General features: G+C 33.8%; 1 protein-coding gene across 1 annotated transcript in view; it reads left to right on the top strand.

Moving 5' to 3' along the window:
* Positions 1–20,657, top strand: part of LOC150082021 (uncharacterized) — a 320,259-nt gene that overhangs the window by 259,564 nt on the left and 40,038 nt on the right. Inside the window, exons 13-15 of the mRNA XM_090380398.1 lie at positions 3,693–5,153; positions 5,238–6,058; positions 20,387–20,594. Coding sequence (XP_090236524.1) covers positions 3,693–5,153; positions 5,238–6,058; positions 20,387–20,594 — 2,490 coding nt within the window. The remainder of the gene's footprint in view (positions 1–3,692; positions 5,154–5,237; positions 6,059–20,386; positions 20,595–20,657) is intronic.

The raw sequence follows: 20,657 nt of genomic DNA, 5'->3' as shown, positions 1-20,657 counted from the left end.
CCACCGCATATTCCCGGAGCAATATGGCCTTAGTTGCTAATGCTCCTAAAAAAAAAACAAATAACAACAATAATATGGTTATTTTTCAGTTATGTCTTTTCCTTTTTTTCTTTTCCGCAGTCTTTTTTTTCCTACTTTGCTTTCTTTGTCTTCTTGTTGCCTCTTGTTCATTTGTAATTGGTACAAAGTTCACACCAATCTAGACCATCTGTACCTTTCAGACTTACTATTTATTGTATATGTGTGTGTGTAGGGTGTTTTAGTTTTTAGGGTATTCAGGGATATGAAAATTTCAAAAACTTTTAGGGAAGAAATGTGTTAAAGGGTATATAAAAAGATGGGATGGGGGGGGTGATGGTTGAATACTACTGGTCTGGTAGAGTTTATATAGTACAGCTATATTCATATAATTTGTTTACAGTTCTAATTTGTATAAACTGCTTAGATTTTGTCTATTCAATTATGAGATGAAGAAAGTGCTGTCCTACAATACGAAATGCGACCCTGGTTGGCAAAATGCCAGGACAATTCCATTTCAGGTATAGGTAGTGCTACAGTACAAGTGGGATGAAGCAATGGTAAACGCTGTAGGCATGTTTCACAACATCTGCATTGTTTAATAATTCATTCACGTTTATGAGTTTTGTTAGAAAAGAACAAATGAAAGTATTACCATCTATATGAAAGAATGCAAAAGGAAAAACATTATATTTAATGTTGTTAATTATTTTTATAAGGAAGTACTAAATGGAGTTGCAAACTTGCCAGTTAAACAAGCAACAAGTGCTCCTACTGGATTTTTGGAAACAGTCTTTAAAAAAATTAGAGGAATGGAAAGTAATAAGGATCCCACTTTTAAATCTGAAAAAAAAAAAAAAAAAAAAAAATCTTTGTTATAATGTTCTATTTTTTCTAAGTGTAAAAAAAAAAAAAAAAAATCCAAACTAAAACAAGCTTTAGCATACCTTCTGTGGACAAATTCGATCAAGGAGTTAAGATGAACTGTCCAAAACCTTTACATAAATGAGAAAAGAGTTCCAGCAATACCTAAATTAATTTAGTTCTGAAATAAAAAATATATTTTAAAAGAGAATCTCTTTGAAAAATCTTCCTAAAATCAGATTTTCTTGGAAAAACCTCAAAGCAAAAAAAAGCTTTTAATGGAAAAAAACAAAATTATACTTAATAGAAGTATTTGCAACAAATAGTATGACTTAGAAAAGAAAATAGCCTATTGTTTATATTGTTTAGATTGATAGCAATTTGACAAAGTCAAAATGTTTGTAGCCTCTATCAATAAGGAAACTTCAAAACAAATTATTTTTTTTATGTGCAGCTGGAGGAATGGGATTAATTCCTAATTAAAATTTAGTGTACAAAGCAAACACAACATTGGGGGGATTATCACAGTCAGATGAATTCAGAAATTTTTGAAAAATGGACATCAGATCAACTCTTACCCAGTTTACCTGAAAAGACTTATAATTGTAGACAATGCACCTTATCATTCATACACTTAAACAAATCTCCTAACTCACCATTCAAAAAACAGGAAATAATGAATTGGCTTTCCTGGAATAATATTGCTTTCAGTGATGATCTTAAAAAAGTTGAACTTTTAGATTTGGAAAAATGTTATTCTCAAAATGAAATATATAAATTTGATTCCATGCTTGAATTAAAAGAATTGCTAGTCTTAAGATTGCTGCTACTATTGCGATATTAATGCCATTGAATATGTATGGGCAGATTTTTAAAAAATATATTAGAAATTTTAATATTATTGAAAATATATCTGTGGATAGATTTGTAGACTAACTTCAATTAGTGAAGAAACTTGTCCTGCGAAGATCTAAACTTAATGGCATTGTAGATTTGATTGTAGAGAATGGACTTTTTTGTACTGAGTGGGTGAAGCGATTGAAAATGCAAATAATATTTGTGTGTGTGTGTGTGTGTGTGTGTGTGTGTGTGTGTGTGTGTGTGTGTGTGTGTGTGTGTGTGTGTCTTTTCTATAAATTTTGGTTCCTAGCCTGGTGCCCATTTTATATATTGTGAGGTTGAGGAAGTTATTTTATTGTCAGTTTCTATTTCAAGAGTATATTTTAATCTTTCGTGTATTGTATTGAATTTAATAAAAAGATTATCAATGATGGCTCTGTTTCCTATTAATAACACATCGTCTGCATACCGCATGTAGAGCTTAATACCCAAAGGAAAAGGTTGGAGTACTTGGTTTTCGATCATGGTGACTATTGGCTTCACCTTGTTCTTTTAATATTTTATAAATGACAACTAGGGACGATGTAGTGCACTTCTTCTTCTTCCTTGAGCAAATTTTAATTACAGGTTTTTAACAATTCTGTCTTTATTTATTTTAACTTATTTTAAACTTCTTTTCCACTTCAATACCATGTAACTAAGCAGATCAATTGAGGTGAGTACCATTAATTAAGCTCTTATTGCTATTATTATTATTATTAAGTTGATTACATAACGGTACATTAAGAAGCTCTGTAAATCAGCTTTGTTATAATGTTATTTAAATGAGTCACATTATAACAAATTAAAATGATTACTCCTTGTTGTTTTCCCCACCCTATATGTATGTGTGTATATATGGCACGAAACTGAAATCTGTCTTTGGGGCCACAAATGTAGCACATATTGAGCTTACTTAAAAATTAAGTTTTTTTTTTTTTTTTTTCCTTGTTTTTTTTCATAAATGTAATTTGCTTTTAGTATATATTAGTTCATCAATCTGTTTTTTTAAATCAGAAAATTCATTTAAAATGATCATATATTAAGATTTAAAACTAATTGTTTTATTTCAGGGTGGAAATACCCCATTTCTCTAAGTGTAAATACTGCATTTGAATTATTTGAAAATATTATATTTTTAAATAATTCATATTTGGTATTTATTACTTATTAATTCATGATTATAACATATGATGAATACATTATATTGTATATTCATCATTATATTATATTACATTACAATTAAACAGATTAAACTCTGTGTAAATTTAGACACAATATGCTTCAGCCTATGGAAATTATATAGCATTTATATAGAAGTAGGGTCAAAACATGATTTCTGTATGTAATGTAGGGGATGAGGAAAAGTGAGTATATTACCATTTATTATTTATTGGCATAGAAGATATATTACCATAATAAGTACCATTAAATTGGTTTTTTTTCCTTTTTTTTTTCCCCCATACACTTGCTTTCTTGCATCACACGCTTGGCGCAATATGGCCTAACTAGCTCTTGCGCCAGAAAACACCACAACAACAACAACATCACACGCCTCTACTACTATATTACTATTATCGTGACACTCATGTCAAATAAATTATGTGCAGAAATGAGGCTTTAGTAAAACTTGTATATAAACTTGAACTGGATTATTTAATATTTTAGTATGATATAATTATTGTGCCCTCTGATTTCAGAATTATGTGCCATCTGTTCGATAAATATAGTGTTATTTGATCAGATTCTATGTTATCAAAATAATGATAATTCTGAAATTAGAGTACATACAAGTAAAACTATCTGTATATTATGAGTAATTAATTACAGAATGAATTATTATTGAAGACATTTTATATATTTATTTTTATATGAATGTCTTTTGATAATTTTATAGTATAAAGGCTTATACAGTTTCTTTGTTTATCCAGGAAATTTAAATCATCATAACAGAACTGAAGCAGAAGTAGAAGTAAACAGTTTTCAGGACAATATAGCTAATAATTTGACTGACAACAATGCTGAGAATAATGGAAACCAAGAAGAGTTAGAGAAATCTTTTGAAAAAGAAAATTATATAGGCTCACATGTAGAATTTACAGCATGCCATGTTCCAGCTGAACCAGTAACAGAGATCTCAAACAATATCACAAATCACAATAAAGAAATGCAAAATATATTAAAACAATCACCAAAAATTATGTTAACACCTGTTTATCCTGTGATAAATTCACATATCTCTAATAGTAGGTCATTGCCATCCAAGAAACTGTCACCAGAGCTGTTCCACTCAGATTCAGAAGAAGACAATTTTCCTGAAAAATCCTTAATGAATTTTTCATTTTACCACACAGATAAACCAGAAAAGATGATTTCTTTGGTAAATGTTTGCAGAGAATATTCTGATTTAGAGTGTTCTTTACTTCAGCTAAACAGCCCTCCTTTATCACACAGTGGAAGTTTCAGTCAGGAAACAATTTCTACGGTTGAAGAAAAAAAAGAAAATCTTTATTACTGTTTATCAAGAGAGAAACAGTACCCTTCATCACTGCCAGAATCTCAATCTGATGTGAATAATGAAGATATGCCTAAAGGAGTAGCATCACAAACAAAAAATTATGTGAAATCTAGTTCCACCTCTCTGTTAAATACTGGTGTTACAGAATCTTTAATTCCAATGCAGAATTTGCAGATTTCGGAAAATGAAAATCAGGTTCAAGAATTCACTGAAAATTACTCTCAAAGAACTAAATTAAGCCCTAGCAATAATTGTATAGAAGAATGTGGAGAAAAAAATGGTGACAAATATTTACAAAGAAATATAATAAATTCAAAGTTTGAAGTTTTATCACCCCATATAAAATCTAGGGGGGAAAAACCTGCGATGAGTTCTAACATTTTGGATAACCAGACATTATGCGAAAACCAAAGGGCACGTAGTGAAGTAACACATTCATTAGTAAATAACTCTTATTTTAAAAAGAAAGGTAAAATACTAAGATCTTCAACTAAAATTTCTATGAGAGCAGGGAGTGGTGATTCAGTTCAATCAACACCAGCGAAAAATAAGGCTCATTTAAGTTCAGATGATGAAAAATTATCAGAATACAAATCTGATGAAGCTAGCCCACTGTCCTTGAAACAGAGGATGATGAGCTCTACATTAGCATTTAAAGACAATTTGAAAAAGTTAAATTTTTTTAAAAGTGATATAATAAATTTCTCACCAGATCATAATTCAGTGTTAAGTAAATATGATTTTAAAGAGGAATTTCCAGCACAGCCCTGTGAAAAATCACTAAATAGTAGTGAAGACGAGGATGATAGTATTGTTGGCATGCCAAAACACCTAAAATTATCAAATGGTATTGCTGGCATCTCTTCATTCACAAGTAAATCTTTACAAAGTAATGAAAAAAATCAGAAAATTCTGTCATTAAAAAGAAAACATAGAAAGAATAGTTCATCTCTAAAAGGAAAAATCAACCCTAACTGTTTGGGTAGTTTAGAGATTTCTGGGAGAGAAAACATAAATTGTGAGATAATTAATTCATCCCACAAAAATAGTTCACCATTAAATATCCATGAATTAAAAGTAATTCATGAAAAACATAAATCTCCACTTACATTTTGTAGCAAATCACAAGTAAACAAAAGCAATAATTCTGTTCATCCTGTATCAGAAAAAGTTGCAAAATGTTTAAGGACTTTGTTTACGTCAAAAAGAATTAAAACCTTACATACCATTCCAAGTGAAAGTAATTCATTGCTTACACAACAGAGTCCGCATTCTCCTGCAAGATATTCTCAACTGTCTAAAATATTTACTTTTAGCAATGACGTTAATTCTGAATCTCCTCCAAATATACCAGACAGTTGCAACTTAAGCAAGACTTATGATGAATATCTTCATACCAATATTAATCCACATCCTTCTTCTCTGTCATTGATGCAGAAAGTTAGGAAAAGAAATAAAAGTGAAGAGCTTCCGGTTGCATTTTCTCAGAATAAAAGATTGAAGGCCACTAGTGATGTAGCTTTAGGTGCTTTTGTAACTGACTTCAGTCTTGTGAATGATATGGAAAGTGTACCAGGACAGAAAAAAAACTTTTATGAAGATGGTGAAAATAATATGTTAGGAGGAGATTCGGTTCAAAGTTCAGATGCAGAAGAATTCCCAGCTCATATTGATTCAGAAAACAAATGGTGGGAATTTCATGATGGAGGTTACTTTGAAGATGTTTTTTATCAGAAAGATGACTCTGTGGATAATGTTAGCTACAAAACTTCTGGAAAGGTATGAAGCTTTCTTTTAAGTTCCAAATATATATACACAAATGATGAAAGATATGTAAACAATGGAGTAGAATACAATACAATATAAATATATATATATGTATATATATATTTTTTTTTTAAACACACACAATCAAAATACTTTATATCTGCCTCTCAGAGGATTAAGAAAAACAGTTGTTATATTTATAGTTCACAGAATTAGAAATAGAACAAAAAGGTTTGAATATTTAATGAAATTCTACTAATACGATATGTTATAATTAATTCAGAATATGTACTACAACACTAAATAAGAAATTGAAGGTTGTACAGGTGAGTCACGAAGAAGTATCCTCTTCAATGAAACCACAATACAATACAATACAATGCATGCACAAGTGGGTAAATGTGTAGTACATTACCTGCTGTTAAAGAAGATGTTGGAAATGACCTCCTTGGACTGCAGACAGTGCTGAGCCTGTGTCAGCATGTTTTGGCAAACTCTCTGAAACACTGTACCATTGATGCCCGCGATAGCAGTATGAATGTTCTGTAATTCCTGAAGAGTGCGAATTCATCTCATAAAGTTCCTCTTAAGGTAGTTCCAAAGGTAAAAATAACATATGGACAGGTCTGGGGAACGTGAGGGCCATAAATCTTTGCTGAGTTCTTCCATCTGGAAAGGCTTCATGAATTCAGGCCAGCAACCTGTGGGATGTATGGCAAGTGGCTCCATCTTGTTGAAATGTGTGTGCGCCACTTCTGCTCTTCAGGGGTTAATTGTGCATAAAAGCTTTCAAATACTGCAAGGTACACGTCTGTGTTAACAGTTGTCTCAAAGAAGATGGGCCATACGATCTGCCTTGCTGATATGGCACACCATACTCCGATTTTTTCATCATGAAGTTGTTCTTCGTGGAGTTGGTGTGGATTTTCAGTTGCCCAGTACCTTGTGTTTTGAGAATTGATGTGTCTGGATAAATGAAACCAGACTTCATCTGACATAAAATATTGAGTTGGATCCAGCATCCCATCAACGACGCTGTTGAGGAACCACCTGCAATAACTTACACATTTCACTTTATCTGTCTCTTTTAATTCTTGCATGTATGTTACACGAAATGGCTTCAAATTTAGAGTGTGCAGTACATGTACACATGTTGTCTGACTTACACTGACTTGCTGGGCTAATTTCCAGGTACTCTTCCTGGGGCTTAATTTCATCCTCTCAAGAATATCATGCATTACAGTTGGCATATGAATAGATGGGCTCTGTTCTTTTTCGCATTGAGGACACTTCCTGTTTCGCACCACTTCTTCATCAGTTGTTGTATGCAGCGTTTTGCTAGTATCCCGGCTGTGGGAAACTGTTCCGCAAACATTCTTCTTGTTTCCTTAAATGAACCCATACACACTTATGCCTCAACAATTGCAACTCTTTCTGGAATAAGGCATGATGCAGAAAACCCTTACAAACACACACACACAATTGTACACGAGACACAAACTGGATTACATCCGGCAAAACACTGTCTTCCAACGAGATTGACCTTGAGGGGTGATGCATGCTACTAATCTATGAGATGAAGATTTGTTTGTGCAGATGGCTAGTCATGTGTTGATTGGCTGCTGGTTCTTCCAAACGTGGAGCGGCGGGCTACTTTTTAGTGACTCACCCTGTACACTTTGCATTGTTGTATGATGTCGTAAGATTAATTTGTAAATTATGTATGTACAACAATTCTGTATACAGTAGTGTATATGTGTATAGTATCTGTGATATGATTTAGGTATACAGTAGAGCGTTAGTTATCCAGAATAACTGATGGCTGACCTCTTCCGGATAGCCAAATTTTCTGGATAATTTTTTTGGTAAGATTAAATAAATTTAATCCTACCTTACGATTAAATTAAATAATTAAAATTAATTAAATAAAAAAAATTATAAATTAATCTCGGAAAACAAAAACATCCATCCAGGCATTTTTATACAAAACAAGAAAATTAGAAAGATTTTTAAATTCTCTGTTTTTTCGACCTACAGATAACAAGCACAGACAGTCTGTGCGTTCCAATGACATTTGCACACATAGCAATTGTAACTCGTTATTTTCTCATCTTAAAACTTGGTGCAGGCATTTCTCTTTTAGTTGCTAGGGTTTTTCCTTCATAATAAGCCCATTTTATCAACATTATAAATGTTTTCTTTCTTGTAATTTGCTTAACTGAAGCGAACGAACTTACTTTTAAAGGACACTGCTGCCAATTCATCTGCAGAAAGTGTCTCACCCCGAAAATCTAGTTCATGTATACTGTGTCCCAGTTTAAAATTTTTCAGCCAACCTGTGCTTGCCTTAAAATCTTTATTACCTCTTAATTTTCGATTAAAATCCAATGCTTTTTCACACAACATTGGGCCAGACATTGGTTCACCTAAACTTCACTTCTGAAGAAAACAAAAAAATAAAATGCACTCTCTAAAGTGGCATTTTCAGGTTTCAACATTATCTTTTTCCTGCTAGATCCTCCTTCACTATCCACAATCGACACAAATTCTGGAAATGTTATAGCATTGGAATTTTTCTTGATGTCGTAAATTGTTGAAGCTCCCACATTAATCTCTTTGGAGAGCTTTCCTAAATTTTTACCTTTTCTAATTCTATTAATTCCATTTTTTTATTTCAATGTTAAAACTATGCATTTTCTTTTCATTCACATTTTACCGTAAAAAATTTCTGAAAAATAATAAATTGCACAATTTGGGGCTGATATTATTCTTACCGAATCTGGAGCTAAACTAATCTGAAATTCACTTATGATTTCCATAAACCTAGTAATCTCTGTGATATTTTTCTAAAGCACATTTCTGAAGGGCACATAGAATTCTATAGGTCACAACCATAAAATAAAAATAATTTGCAGTTTTCAGTGTATTGGGTTTTTGTTTGTACAATCTGTTAATAAATGGATAGTAAACTCGATCCTTCGCTTATTATAATCGAAATTCAATTGCAGACGTGATCACTATAGCCCATGTTTAGTCTCTAGAGCAAAGTTTCCCGCATCCTCTTCCCCCCATACTTCTCCTTCAACCCATGCATGGTACTAAGTACTATAGGTTTTGATACCTTTCGTGTTTGGGGTTTTCATAAAAAAAAAACAAAAAAAAAACTGGCGCTTACTGTACTACCGTTAATAAAAAAAAGAAAAAAGATCAGCCTTTCAAATTATTGTGAATAACTGACATTCTACTGTTTATGTATCAAGGCCTACCTATAAAGAGGGAAATTGGTTTCAGGCTTTAAAATAATTGTCAAAATGCACCATTTCAGTGGCAGAGCATGTGTTAAAAGTGAATTATGAAAATGCTTGATAGTGGTTAATTCACTTGGGATAAAAAAACAACGTTCAGGTCCTAATCCTTGATGAGCATCATTCAGTGAACCTTCTTGTTCAACCACAATAGGTTCCTCTTCTTCCTCAATACAAATTTCAGGTTACATCGCATCTGCTGTAAGTTCCTCTCTTTTTGTGCATATTCTAAAATATGGAATGTCCACATCCACTTTGACATAGTCTTCAGAATGTTTTCTGCTAAGCAATGATGTAGATTGCCAAAAATCTTTTTCACTATTACTGGACCTGTTCTTTGCAATTAATAAACAAAAAGGCATGCAAAGCTTCATTCAAGGCAACAAATCTAGCATGTTTGAAAGCAGTCAGTGATCACTTTTTCATCGATCTATCCTGTGCTGAAACACATAAATATATTGTCTGCAGCAATAATAGAGAGAGAACATGCAGTTGCAAAAGGCATGGATTTCAATTTCAGAAATACACAGCAGAGTTTGAGACACAAATGTTGTGTCTCACAAATGTTTCTAAATACAGGGTTTGCACCTAGGGTAAAAGACTTGGGATTTACGATTCAATCACAACACAAAATTTTCTATGCAATGTAAACAAGTGGCTAGAAAAGCAGATAGTGTTCTTTCTATGATATTTAGGACCTTTGTGGATAGAGAAAACAATGTCATTTTTCTTTTGTATGAATGGTGAGACCAAATTAAAATGTTATTTTCGGGTCAAGGGGCCAGACTTGAACTTTTAAAATGGTTACAAAGAAGGGATCTAAATTTTAAAGGAGAAATTGATGTCCATGTGAAGAATGATTTAAAGATGCAGACTGAAAAGCTTCAAACCTAGATATCTTGGGTTGGGGGCCACATAGAGATTTAGGATGCCCTGAAGGGAATCAATAAAATGAACAAGGGAAGGGAGGTATATTTTCAGGTGTAGAAGAGAGAAGAACCCTGGGGCACAAATACAGAATTTTGGGAAGAAAGAAGGCTGGATATTATGAAGTTTACATTCAGGCAACATGTTGCAGTTAGTTGGAATGAACTGCCTGCTGCAGTGGCCAAGGCATAAACGTTAGTAAAGTGCAAAGCAGACTCAGATAGCCCCCCCCTTTTTTTTGGAAAATGCAAAAAAAACACCACATCCTTGCATCATTTAATCATTATAATACTAATACTTACAAACAGCAGGTACAGAAACCACAAATGTGCATATGGGGATATACCATGCATTGTTAAGATGTGAGGAGAATGCCAAGATCGATGAATAATGGAGCCGGTCATTTTTATAGAGCTGTACAAGATGACGTGAGAGTTACAGAATGATGAAAAACCATACAATAGCTATAAGCTGATCTACAATAGTACCACAGAAAAGGTTAGACTGTTGAAAGCTGGTTATCACTGGCTAAGAGAGCAAAGATCAAGACAAGGAGTATTTCACTTATGTGAATACAAATGAATCAGATCAAACCCTTGCGTAATGTGTGGGAAAGGCTTAAATAACCCAGCTGATGTTACTGATCAATTGAATGATCTTTACAGAAGAAAGGCCCTTCAGAGTGAAGGGAGGGTGTGTTTGCGCGTGCGTGCATGCACATGAGGCTGAGAAACAGGCAAAGAGTTGATATTACAGTTTATAAGAAAAACATTCAAGTCTAAAGACATGAACTGAATTTGATATCGTGTATACCTGGTAATTTTATGGAAGGTGAGGAGATAGTGCATTAACCCATTAAAGGTTATTTATGAGAGTATCATATGACTCATGCAAGATTCATCATGCCATATCCAAAAAATTTTGTTCCTTCATACCATGCTCTCCCCACCTTTTCTTACTACTGATTACATCATGAATAGCCATACTAGTTAGAGCAAACTTATCTGCAAAAAGATCTGAATCTCCCAAACACTTCCTCATTCATTCATTTCACAAATATACGTGGTCTCAGTTCCAATCTCGGTGATGTCCACTTCCACTTACATTCTGTCAAACCCCACATACTTTTTCTGACAGAATCCCAATTATCAGTTGATTCAACCACTGCTTATCTCAGTTGTCCGAATTATTCTCTATGTGATTATTTTCGCTTCAGAGGTGGTACTTGTTCATATGTCCGTTCTGATATTCCCTTTCACAGACTTAGTAATTTGGAATCTCTTCTTTTCAATCTTCTCTGGCTTAAAATCTCTCTACCACATTCTGTCAAATTCATTTGTTGCCTCTATTGTTCTCCTATCTCCACTAATCACTTAGAACTCTTTGAAACTTAACTTTTTCCCGTGACTTTCTTAACATACATGTAATTTTCCTTGGTGATTTTAATGTTCACAGCTCCAGCTGGTTTCTGTTTTCTAGTCACGTGAGCCCAGCCAGTCGATATGTTGAGGCTTTTGAAATACTAATCACCTCGCACAGGCTATTCATTTACCTATTTACAGACTAACAGACAATCATACCACAGTAAGAATATTAGACAATCCTAATACAGCCAGCCAACACGCTTGATCTTTTTCTCACAAACAACCCTAAGTACACAGTCGAGGTGAGTGGTCCTCTGGCACCTCAGATCACAACTTCTAACTCTTGTATTGACAAACTTGATAAAATACCTCCTACCATTCCCAGTACACTCCACTCAATGCTTCCTGTGGTTTTATGTCAGAAGGATTTTCAACAACCTTGATGCCAAGAAAGCTCCAATTCCTGATGGTAATTCTTGACTTCTCAAAACCTGTGCTCCTTAGCTTACTCCTGTTTTGCGTTGGCATTTCACACTTTCTTATTTCATTGAAGTTTTTTTTTAATTCTGCTTGTGAATATGCTTATATCCAGCCAGTTGCTAAAAAGGGTGGCAAATCCCTCCCATCCAGTTATTGTCCTACTTACTACTATTTTTAAAGTAATGGGAAATCTGTTTACCACCAACTGTTAAACTATCTAGAAACTTTCCATCTGATAAGCGATCACCTGTATGGATTCCATCAGTGTCGATCCACTGGTGATATTCTGGCTTATATTACCCATCTGCAGACAAATTCAATGAAAATGTTTGTGAAAATTAAGCAGTTGATCTTGACGTTTCAAAGGCTTTTGATTATGTTTGGCATAAATGTCTTGTAAATAAGCTTCCATCCTATGAAATGCCAACTGTTTTTTGTAGTTGGGTATCCAGTTTACTGACCGCTCACTGCAGATGATAGTAGATGGCCCTCTGTCTTCTAACTTAAAGAAGTTAGAAGACAGAGGGCCCAAGGTTCAGTTTCCTTCTCCCACTCTTTCCCTCTTATATATTAATGGGAAATCTCATGCTTGATCTTGATGATCTTGATCCATAGTTTTGCTGATGATAGCAAATTTGAGAAACCTTGCCCTGCACAAACAGCTTAAACTGCTCAGATATCCACTACTAATTCCTTAAATGCTGAACTTAATTCTCCAGTGGGATAAAGATAACTTAGTTGATTTCAATCCTTCTAAAACTCAGTCCTGTCTTATATTTCACAAAAAGGATTCTTCTGCTCCTATGCTTATCTTTGATGAGACCCAGATTTCTAGACAAGATCACATATCTGTATTAAGGATTATCTCGACTTCTAATCTCTCTCTCTTAGCATTAACACATCACACATATTGGTTCTTCTGCATCTTAAAAACTCAGCTTTCTCTTTCAATCTTGGGCACTATTTTTCTTACAAACAGCTGTGTGCTCTGTATAAATCGCAAATCTGTCCTACCATACAAAATTATTCCCACATCTGATGTAGTGCCCCAAAAAAACCTCTCTTCTAGATTCCATTCGAAAGAGTATAGCTAGCTTAATTAATAACCTATCTCTAAAAAATCTCTCTAGTCTGTCTCACAGACATTGTTTCTGATACATGCCTTTTCTATAGATACTTCCGTAAGTACTGTTCTTCTATAATTCCCACTCTCTCTTCCAAACCAGTCAGAACACATGCTACAACCATTCAGCATCCTTTTACTCTACAACTTCCAACTCACAGAACCATCTTTTCATCTTCCTCATTTATTCCTTCAACTTCTGTTTTTCTGGAACAACCTCCCTTCATATGGATTTCCTGAAAATTATAATTCACAGAAATTCAAATCTAATATTAACAAGTATCTTCTTTCATCTCCTGAATTACTAAGTACCTATTATTCTTGACGAAGTATTAGTTTCTAATACCTCTCTTCCTGGGGTTTTTATGAAAATAATAAAAATATATTTAGATCACAGGTAAGATAAATTGCAGGAATCAGAAAGTTGTGATTAATGGTTGCTCTTCATATTGGGGCTGCTAGGCTACTCTCTCTGATGTTTTTTTAAATGATATCAATGAAGAGATGGGGAGTGATGTCAAGATTAGGAAAGTGGTCAGTGTCAAGTCTTGTTTCTTCAGACTGACTTGGATAAGCTTCAGGTATGGTCAGAAAAGTGGCAGCTATGTTTAAATGCAGCAAAATGCAAGGGCTTGGAGAATAGCAACTTCAAAATAATTTACATTCACTTGTTGGAATTGATTTAAAAACAGTAGAGGAAGAAAGTGATTTGAGAGTTATGATACTGGCAAACTTCAAGTTCTTTGTGCAACATAGTCAGGTGCTACGGATGGCTTCAACATATTCCTGTTCAAGAGTATAAAAAACATTGGAAGGGCCATGTTTATTACATCAATACCTTCAAGATTAAATTCCCAAATGTGTAAAATAAATATACGTGAGTTTGTTAAACATTTTTTTTTTTTTCCTTAATAAAAAATTATTTTCAATGTTTACAATCAAAATTTATTAGTTGTTTCTGACTTAGGGTGTGAAACTCAAAAGATTCAATAAATTTCTGTTTATACTCTGTACAGCTGTTACCAGAAGAGTTTTACAATTTATTGCAGCTGATATACCAGTGCAACATCTAATCATTGGCACGTGTAGGTTTGATTTTGTATTGTCTGTTTATGTTATCTTAGGAACACAGTCAGCTTGAAATGAAAAGGAGTAAAAAGAAAAAAAAAAAAATATTATATTTTTTATATTCTCCCCTCAGATGTACTTATTTTTGATGTTCAGTTCAGTTGGACTTAGTCTTCTGTGTACAAACTTGCTATAGTGTTATTGAGGGAACAGACTGTAAATGTTCTTGGTATCATAATTTTTGACTACAGTTGTTCTGTGCTTATATAAACAAAGTTATATGTAGTTCAGAAGAGAAGTTACATTGTAATAGTGGCCTGTTGTGACTAAAGAAAACATGCTGGGAAAGCAGCCACATGGCCAATTGAAGAAAATTGTAAGAAATTTTTATAGCAAATTAGAACTCCATCCTGAGAAGCAAATTCATGAATTCGTTGAATCAACGGCTGAATTTACAAGCATCTCAAACACTTCAGTATGTAGTGGGAGGAAAGAACTCAGTAGCAAAAATGAATTGGGAAGAGTGACCAAAATAAATTGGCTTAATTGATTGGTTAACAAGAAACTGTATAATGTCACAAAATCAGCAATACAGCATACTAACACCTCTCTTTTGTTTGAATTAACCATATATTTAAAAAAAAAAAAAAAAAAACTATTTTACTGTATAGCATGAGACATGCTATACAGTAAAATAGTGAAATTCTTTTTAACTGATAATTGTGATTCTGTATCTCAGTTTTTATTTCCAAGGTAACTGAGGTTGATCATTATTTTAAGAAAAGAAAGTAATAAAAATAATATAGTAGCACAAGACCTATGAATTGTGTTCAGATAGAACAGCTATGTTTAATTTATAAGAAAGTAAAATATACTTGGTCCTAAAACACATCTTCATTGGTTTGAAAGATAGCAAGCATTTTACATCACTGACATTAACATTAGCAATATTTGAGGCATACGATGCAAGAAAGCAATGCTTATCAGGAATCTTTTTCTGTTATGATGTATACGTGTGAAATGTATACATCATAGCCGACCCAACAAAGACCAAAAGAGAGGAATAAAATTCAAACATAAATAAAAATAAGTATATAAATATAAAATATAAAGCTAATATAATGCCAATTAAATCTTGTTAAAGGAAAAATGAATGAAGGTTTGAATTCAAAGACAAAATATAGTATGAAATTTAACCAAAGTAATTTTTGATTATGGAATAAAAGTCCGGTTAATGCCAACTTACTGTGTGCTTGGAGCGGAATCGGTGAAATTAGCTATGTTTGGGTCTCCAATGTTACAAAGCAACATTGGAGACCCAAAGACGAAGGCCGATAGTTCTCTGTACAGTATATTTATATCAGTTGAAGTAATCCCCAGTGGGGGGGGGGGAGGTGTGAAATCGTCAAATTGAACTGTACTTGTGTGATGGGGAAGTAAGCAATTAAATATATGAGGCAAAAAACCAGCAAAGGGGGAATCAATGACTAACAAGATAGTGTAGAAAAGACACTAAACTTTGTTTAAGAAGGAAAAAGGAGCGATATCAGAGGAATAGCGTCTCGATATTGCTTTCAGCCAGCCTAATTGCGTGTGAGAAATAAGTTGTAGTAATTAAGGACAGTAGAAAGCAATTGTAAGAAGAAGAAGAACAAGGGGAATATAGTTGTGCTCGGGTTGTTTGGGGTTGCTAAACTGTACCATAGTTGGTCCCTGGACAGATGTCTGGACAAATGCCTCATGTGTTTAAGTCAGTATTGGTATTGTTATTGAGGAAATGTAAAATGAAAGAAAAATTGAAATAAAAATAATGACTAGGGGATTTTGCCCCCCTGCTTGCTGTGCTCGCTTCTTTTGATAAAATAAAATAAAATACTTACAGAAGCTTTTGAATCCGTGTGTGCCTCTTCCTCAGCTATGAATACACAAATATGTTACTATATCTGTATAATATCAGTGTAGATACACCATAGACAATTCTTAAAGAAAAACTACGATCATAGTGTGAAAAGCATCATTTAATCTGTATCTCATATTGTGCTCATCCTTCTAGTTACTATGTATTGTACTACTTTGAATAAGAAACACACTAATAGAGAAGACTATTGTCACTTATTGACAATAGTCAATAAGTGACAATAGTGCTCGGGTTGTTCGGGGTTGCTAAACTGTACCATAGTTGGTCCCTGGACAAATGCCTCATGTGTTTAAGTCAGTATTGGTATTGTTATTGAGGAAATGTAAAATGAAAGAAAAATTGAAATAAAAATAACTAGGGGATTTTGCCCCCCTGCTTGCTGTGCTCGCTTCTTTTGATAAAATAAAATAAAATACTTACAGAAGCTTTTGAATCCGTGTGTGCCTCTTCCTCAGCTATGAATACACAAATATGTTACTATATCTGTATAATATCAGTGTAGATACACCATAGACAATTCTTAAAGAAAAACTACGATCATAGTGTGAAAAGCATCATTTAATCTGTATCTCATATTGTGCTCATCCTTCTAGTTACTATGTATTGTACTACTTTGAATAAGAAACACACTAATAGAGAAGACTATTGTCACTTATTGACAATAGTCAATAAGTGACAATAGTGCTCGGGTTGTTCGGGGTTGCTAAACTGTACCATAGTTGGTCCCTGGACAAATGCCTCATGTGTTTAAGTCAGTATTGGTATTGTTATTGAGGAAATGTAAAATGAAAGAAAAATTGAAATAAAAATAACTAGGGGATTTTGCCCCCCTGCTTGCTGTGCTCGCTTCTTTTGATAAAATAAAATAAAATACTTACAGAAGCTTTTGAATCCGTGTGTGCCTCTTCCTCAGCTATGAATACACAAATATGTTACTATATCTGTATAATATCAGTGTAGATACACCATAGACAATTCTTAAAGAAAAACTACGATCATAGTGTGAAAAGCATCATTTAATCTGTATCTCATATTGTGCTCATCCTTCTAGTTACTATGTATTGTACTACTTTGAATAAGAAACACACTAATAGAGAAGACTATTGTCACTTATTCTCGGTTGCCACCACCACCACCGTTTCAAAGCTAGTTGGCTTTTCATCGGCGGGTGCTTGTCACACTATGATTGTAGTTTTTCTTTAAGAGTTGTCTATGTTGTATCTACACATATTATATAGTATAAAATCTTAAACTCTTAAAATAATCTGTATTTAGTTTATTTAAATAAATACGTTACATATAGAAATCAACAATGGTACCGCGTGGTGATGTTAGATAAACATAGCGTGCGTGACCAGGCTTAATCAGAAGTTTGTTTTACCTTAGTAAAACAAGCTTCACATATTTTTGTATTTGTTAAGTATTACCAAGTAACCTGCATCTCTCTTCTGCCATTGGCTGAATAAATATCATTAGGAGGGAAATTATTTTAATGTATAGAAAGATAATAAAAATTTAATTTCAGGTTATCTGCTTTTATCTTGCTGGCATTCTCAATTTTTCCATGGTAATTACAATTGACAGGTCAGCACCCCTACCCAATACACTGAAAATAAACATTTGTCTGTCTATATATATATATATATATATATATATATAGGTAAAAAATGTTTTATGTTCTTTGAATCAGAAAAATAAAGTAATAATAAAAACAATTTTAACAGAAACTTTTAACTTATTTATTGTGCAATAAAAAGGGTATAAAAATAAAATTTAATACTTAAGTTAAATTTAAGTATGCTTTTATATTACACATTTTCTTGTTTTTATTATTATTAGAAATTTTACACTACAGCAATGGTTTGGCTGTAGTGTTAACACGGCCCTGGCCATACCGCTCCAATTTGTACAGCAGTCTTCCATGTGCAACAGTATCAAAAGCTTTCCTGAAATCCTAGTATATGATATCAAAATTATTTTTTGCATCCGGTTCCTTTGTAACCACATCCATAGTATCTAATCAAATTGGTCACACAAGACCTCCTTTTAACAAACCAATGCTGTGTCTTAACTGTTACTGTAGTCTTGTCTATATGATCCTGCAATGCTTCTTTAACCAGTGACTCCATTATTTTCCCCTGAACACAAGTTAAACTAACAGGTCTATAGCTACTTGTGTCACCTTTCCTTTTGAACCCCCTTTGTGAATTGGGGATACATTTGCATACCTCCAGTCCATGGGAACCTTCCCTGAGTCCAAGGAAGCTCTCATAATTATGGCTAAGGATTTGCATACTTCCTTTACTGCCTCCTTTAATATAAATGGATATATCTCATCCACCCCAAGTGCTTTCCCTATGTTTACCTTCAACAATTTCTAATCCACTTTGCTCTCAGTTATTACAAAATTACTGAGCTCCCTGTTAGAGTTTGATAAATGTCTGGCATTCCCCCCTCCTTGAATAACTCCTCGTGTGTGTTTGAATGTAGATGCAGAATACTCATTCAGTTTATCAGCTACCTGAGCATGGTCATCAATAGTCAAACCATCTATGTTATGTGGACCAATCTGATTCATCGCTTTCCTTCTAGAGTTTACATAAGTAAAGAACTCTTTGCTGTTTTTCTTTGCATCCTTTGCCAAAGATTTCTCATAATCTGCTTTTGCCTGCCTAACCTCCTTGGTGACTTGATTACAGACTAGTTTATACCTGCGATAGGCTTCTGCCACAAGCCTCATTGATTCATCTGACATCCATTTAGGCCTAAACCTTGAACAGTATTTCTTAGTTGGTATGAAAAGCCTAGTAGCCTCCAAGATTAAGTTCCTGAAGGCTTCCCATTTAGAATTCACTGTTAGTAACATCATCAGTTGATCCCACTGTATATTTAAAAACTGTCTCAGACCACTGTAGTCACCTTTACGAAAGCAAAAATCATTCCCTTTACTCTTGATGTTAGTTACATCTCTAAGTAAATCCCACATCAGTACACTGTGATCACTGTCACCCAGTGGTTTCTTTATCTGCAGATTCTTAGTGCATGAATAATCACTGCTGATAATCAGATCAAGAGCATTACTTCTTCTGGTTACCTCTCAAACATGTTGCTGTAGAAAACAGTCATCCAATATATCCACAAAAGTCTTGCTAGTGTGGGAGTGACCAACCCACAAGTTCCAGTCAATATCTAGAACATTAAAATCCCCATTATAAGACATTCTGATATACTGTCCTACTCCATTTCTCTGCACAATTTTTGTTAATTTTTCCCTTCCCTGTGCTTACGTTACACCACACTGACTCAACATTGCATTGTCCACCAATGTCAATTGGATGCACTTACTTAGATTTTGTGTTTCTTAACTAACAGCATAACCCCCTCCTCCCTTTCTGTACACATTGTACTCCCCAAATTCCAATTCTGCACTGCTTATATCTGTGTGACACCACATCTCTGATATCCCAACAATATCCCTCTTTGATTTCTTGACCAACACTTCAAACTCATCAAATTAATTAACTGTACTTCTAGTATTGGTGTAGCAAGTATACATGCACCTATTCTTACGCTTAGTTACCCTAACACAGCCCATGTAGTTACTTGTTCCATGTGACTCCCAGCAGTCCTTGAAATGCTCAGCACCTTGCTTTCCAGGCTGCTGCTCATTCTAATAAAAGCAGTGCAAAAATCACTTTCGCATCTGCCTGCGGCCACTGTTAATCTTTTAGTCTGTGAATCCCCTCCCAAGCTAGCAGTTTTCCGACCCACCTAACACTGCCTCGGATAGCATCGGCAAATATTCTTGCAAATGTCATATTATGTCATACTCGTGCTTTAAAATGTGGCAACCATTATTGTTTTCATTGTGTCTTTAAGATGTTTTGAGCATACAGCTTATAGTATACCTCCTTAGGGAGGGTGTTAAGAAAAATTGAATAAAACTGAAAGTTTGAATTCTTCATTGTAGTCATCTAGAAAATATGCTAAAGAGAAAGAAGTGAACAGTATATTTTTTATGAAATTTTAACAGTAATGTTTTGTGTGTTTTCTGTTGAGGAAAAAAAATATTACAATAATAATAATATGCATCATTATATGCAGTTATTTTTATTGTTCTCATAATAACTTCATACATTGCTTTGCAATTTTCAGAGTGCCCGCTGCAGTCTTTCTGAAGACAAATCATTAACACAGACTCTTGAACAGTGTTACAGTAATGACAAAAGCAACAGTGCTTATCTGACAGATTATGGAAGTGATGAGAACAGGCTGCCTTCAAATTCTCAACAGTTCAGTAACTATGAATTAAGATTATCACCATGTATTAATGCTGATGTGCCATCTTATTTTACAGAAGAAAGTAAGTAAATATAGAATACAGAAAAAATCTGCTTTGTGTCATTGATTTTAATTTCTTTATGAT

This window comes from Mastigoproctus giganteus, chromosome 8, assembly GCF_048544385.1.
Source record: "Mastigoproctus giganteus isolate SK-2022 chromosome 8, ASM4854438v1, whole genome shotgun sequence".
Classification (NCBI taxonomy): Eukaryota; Metazoa; Arthropoda; class Arachnida; order Uropygi; family Thelyphonidae; genus Mastigoproctus; species Mastigoproctus giganteus.
The sequence above is the reverse complement of the archived record's forward strand: the minus strand, read 5'-3'. Positions and strand labels throughout refer to the sequence as shown.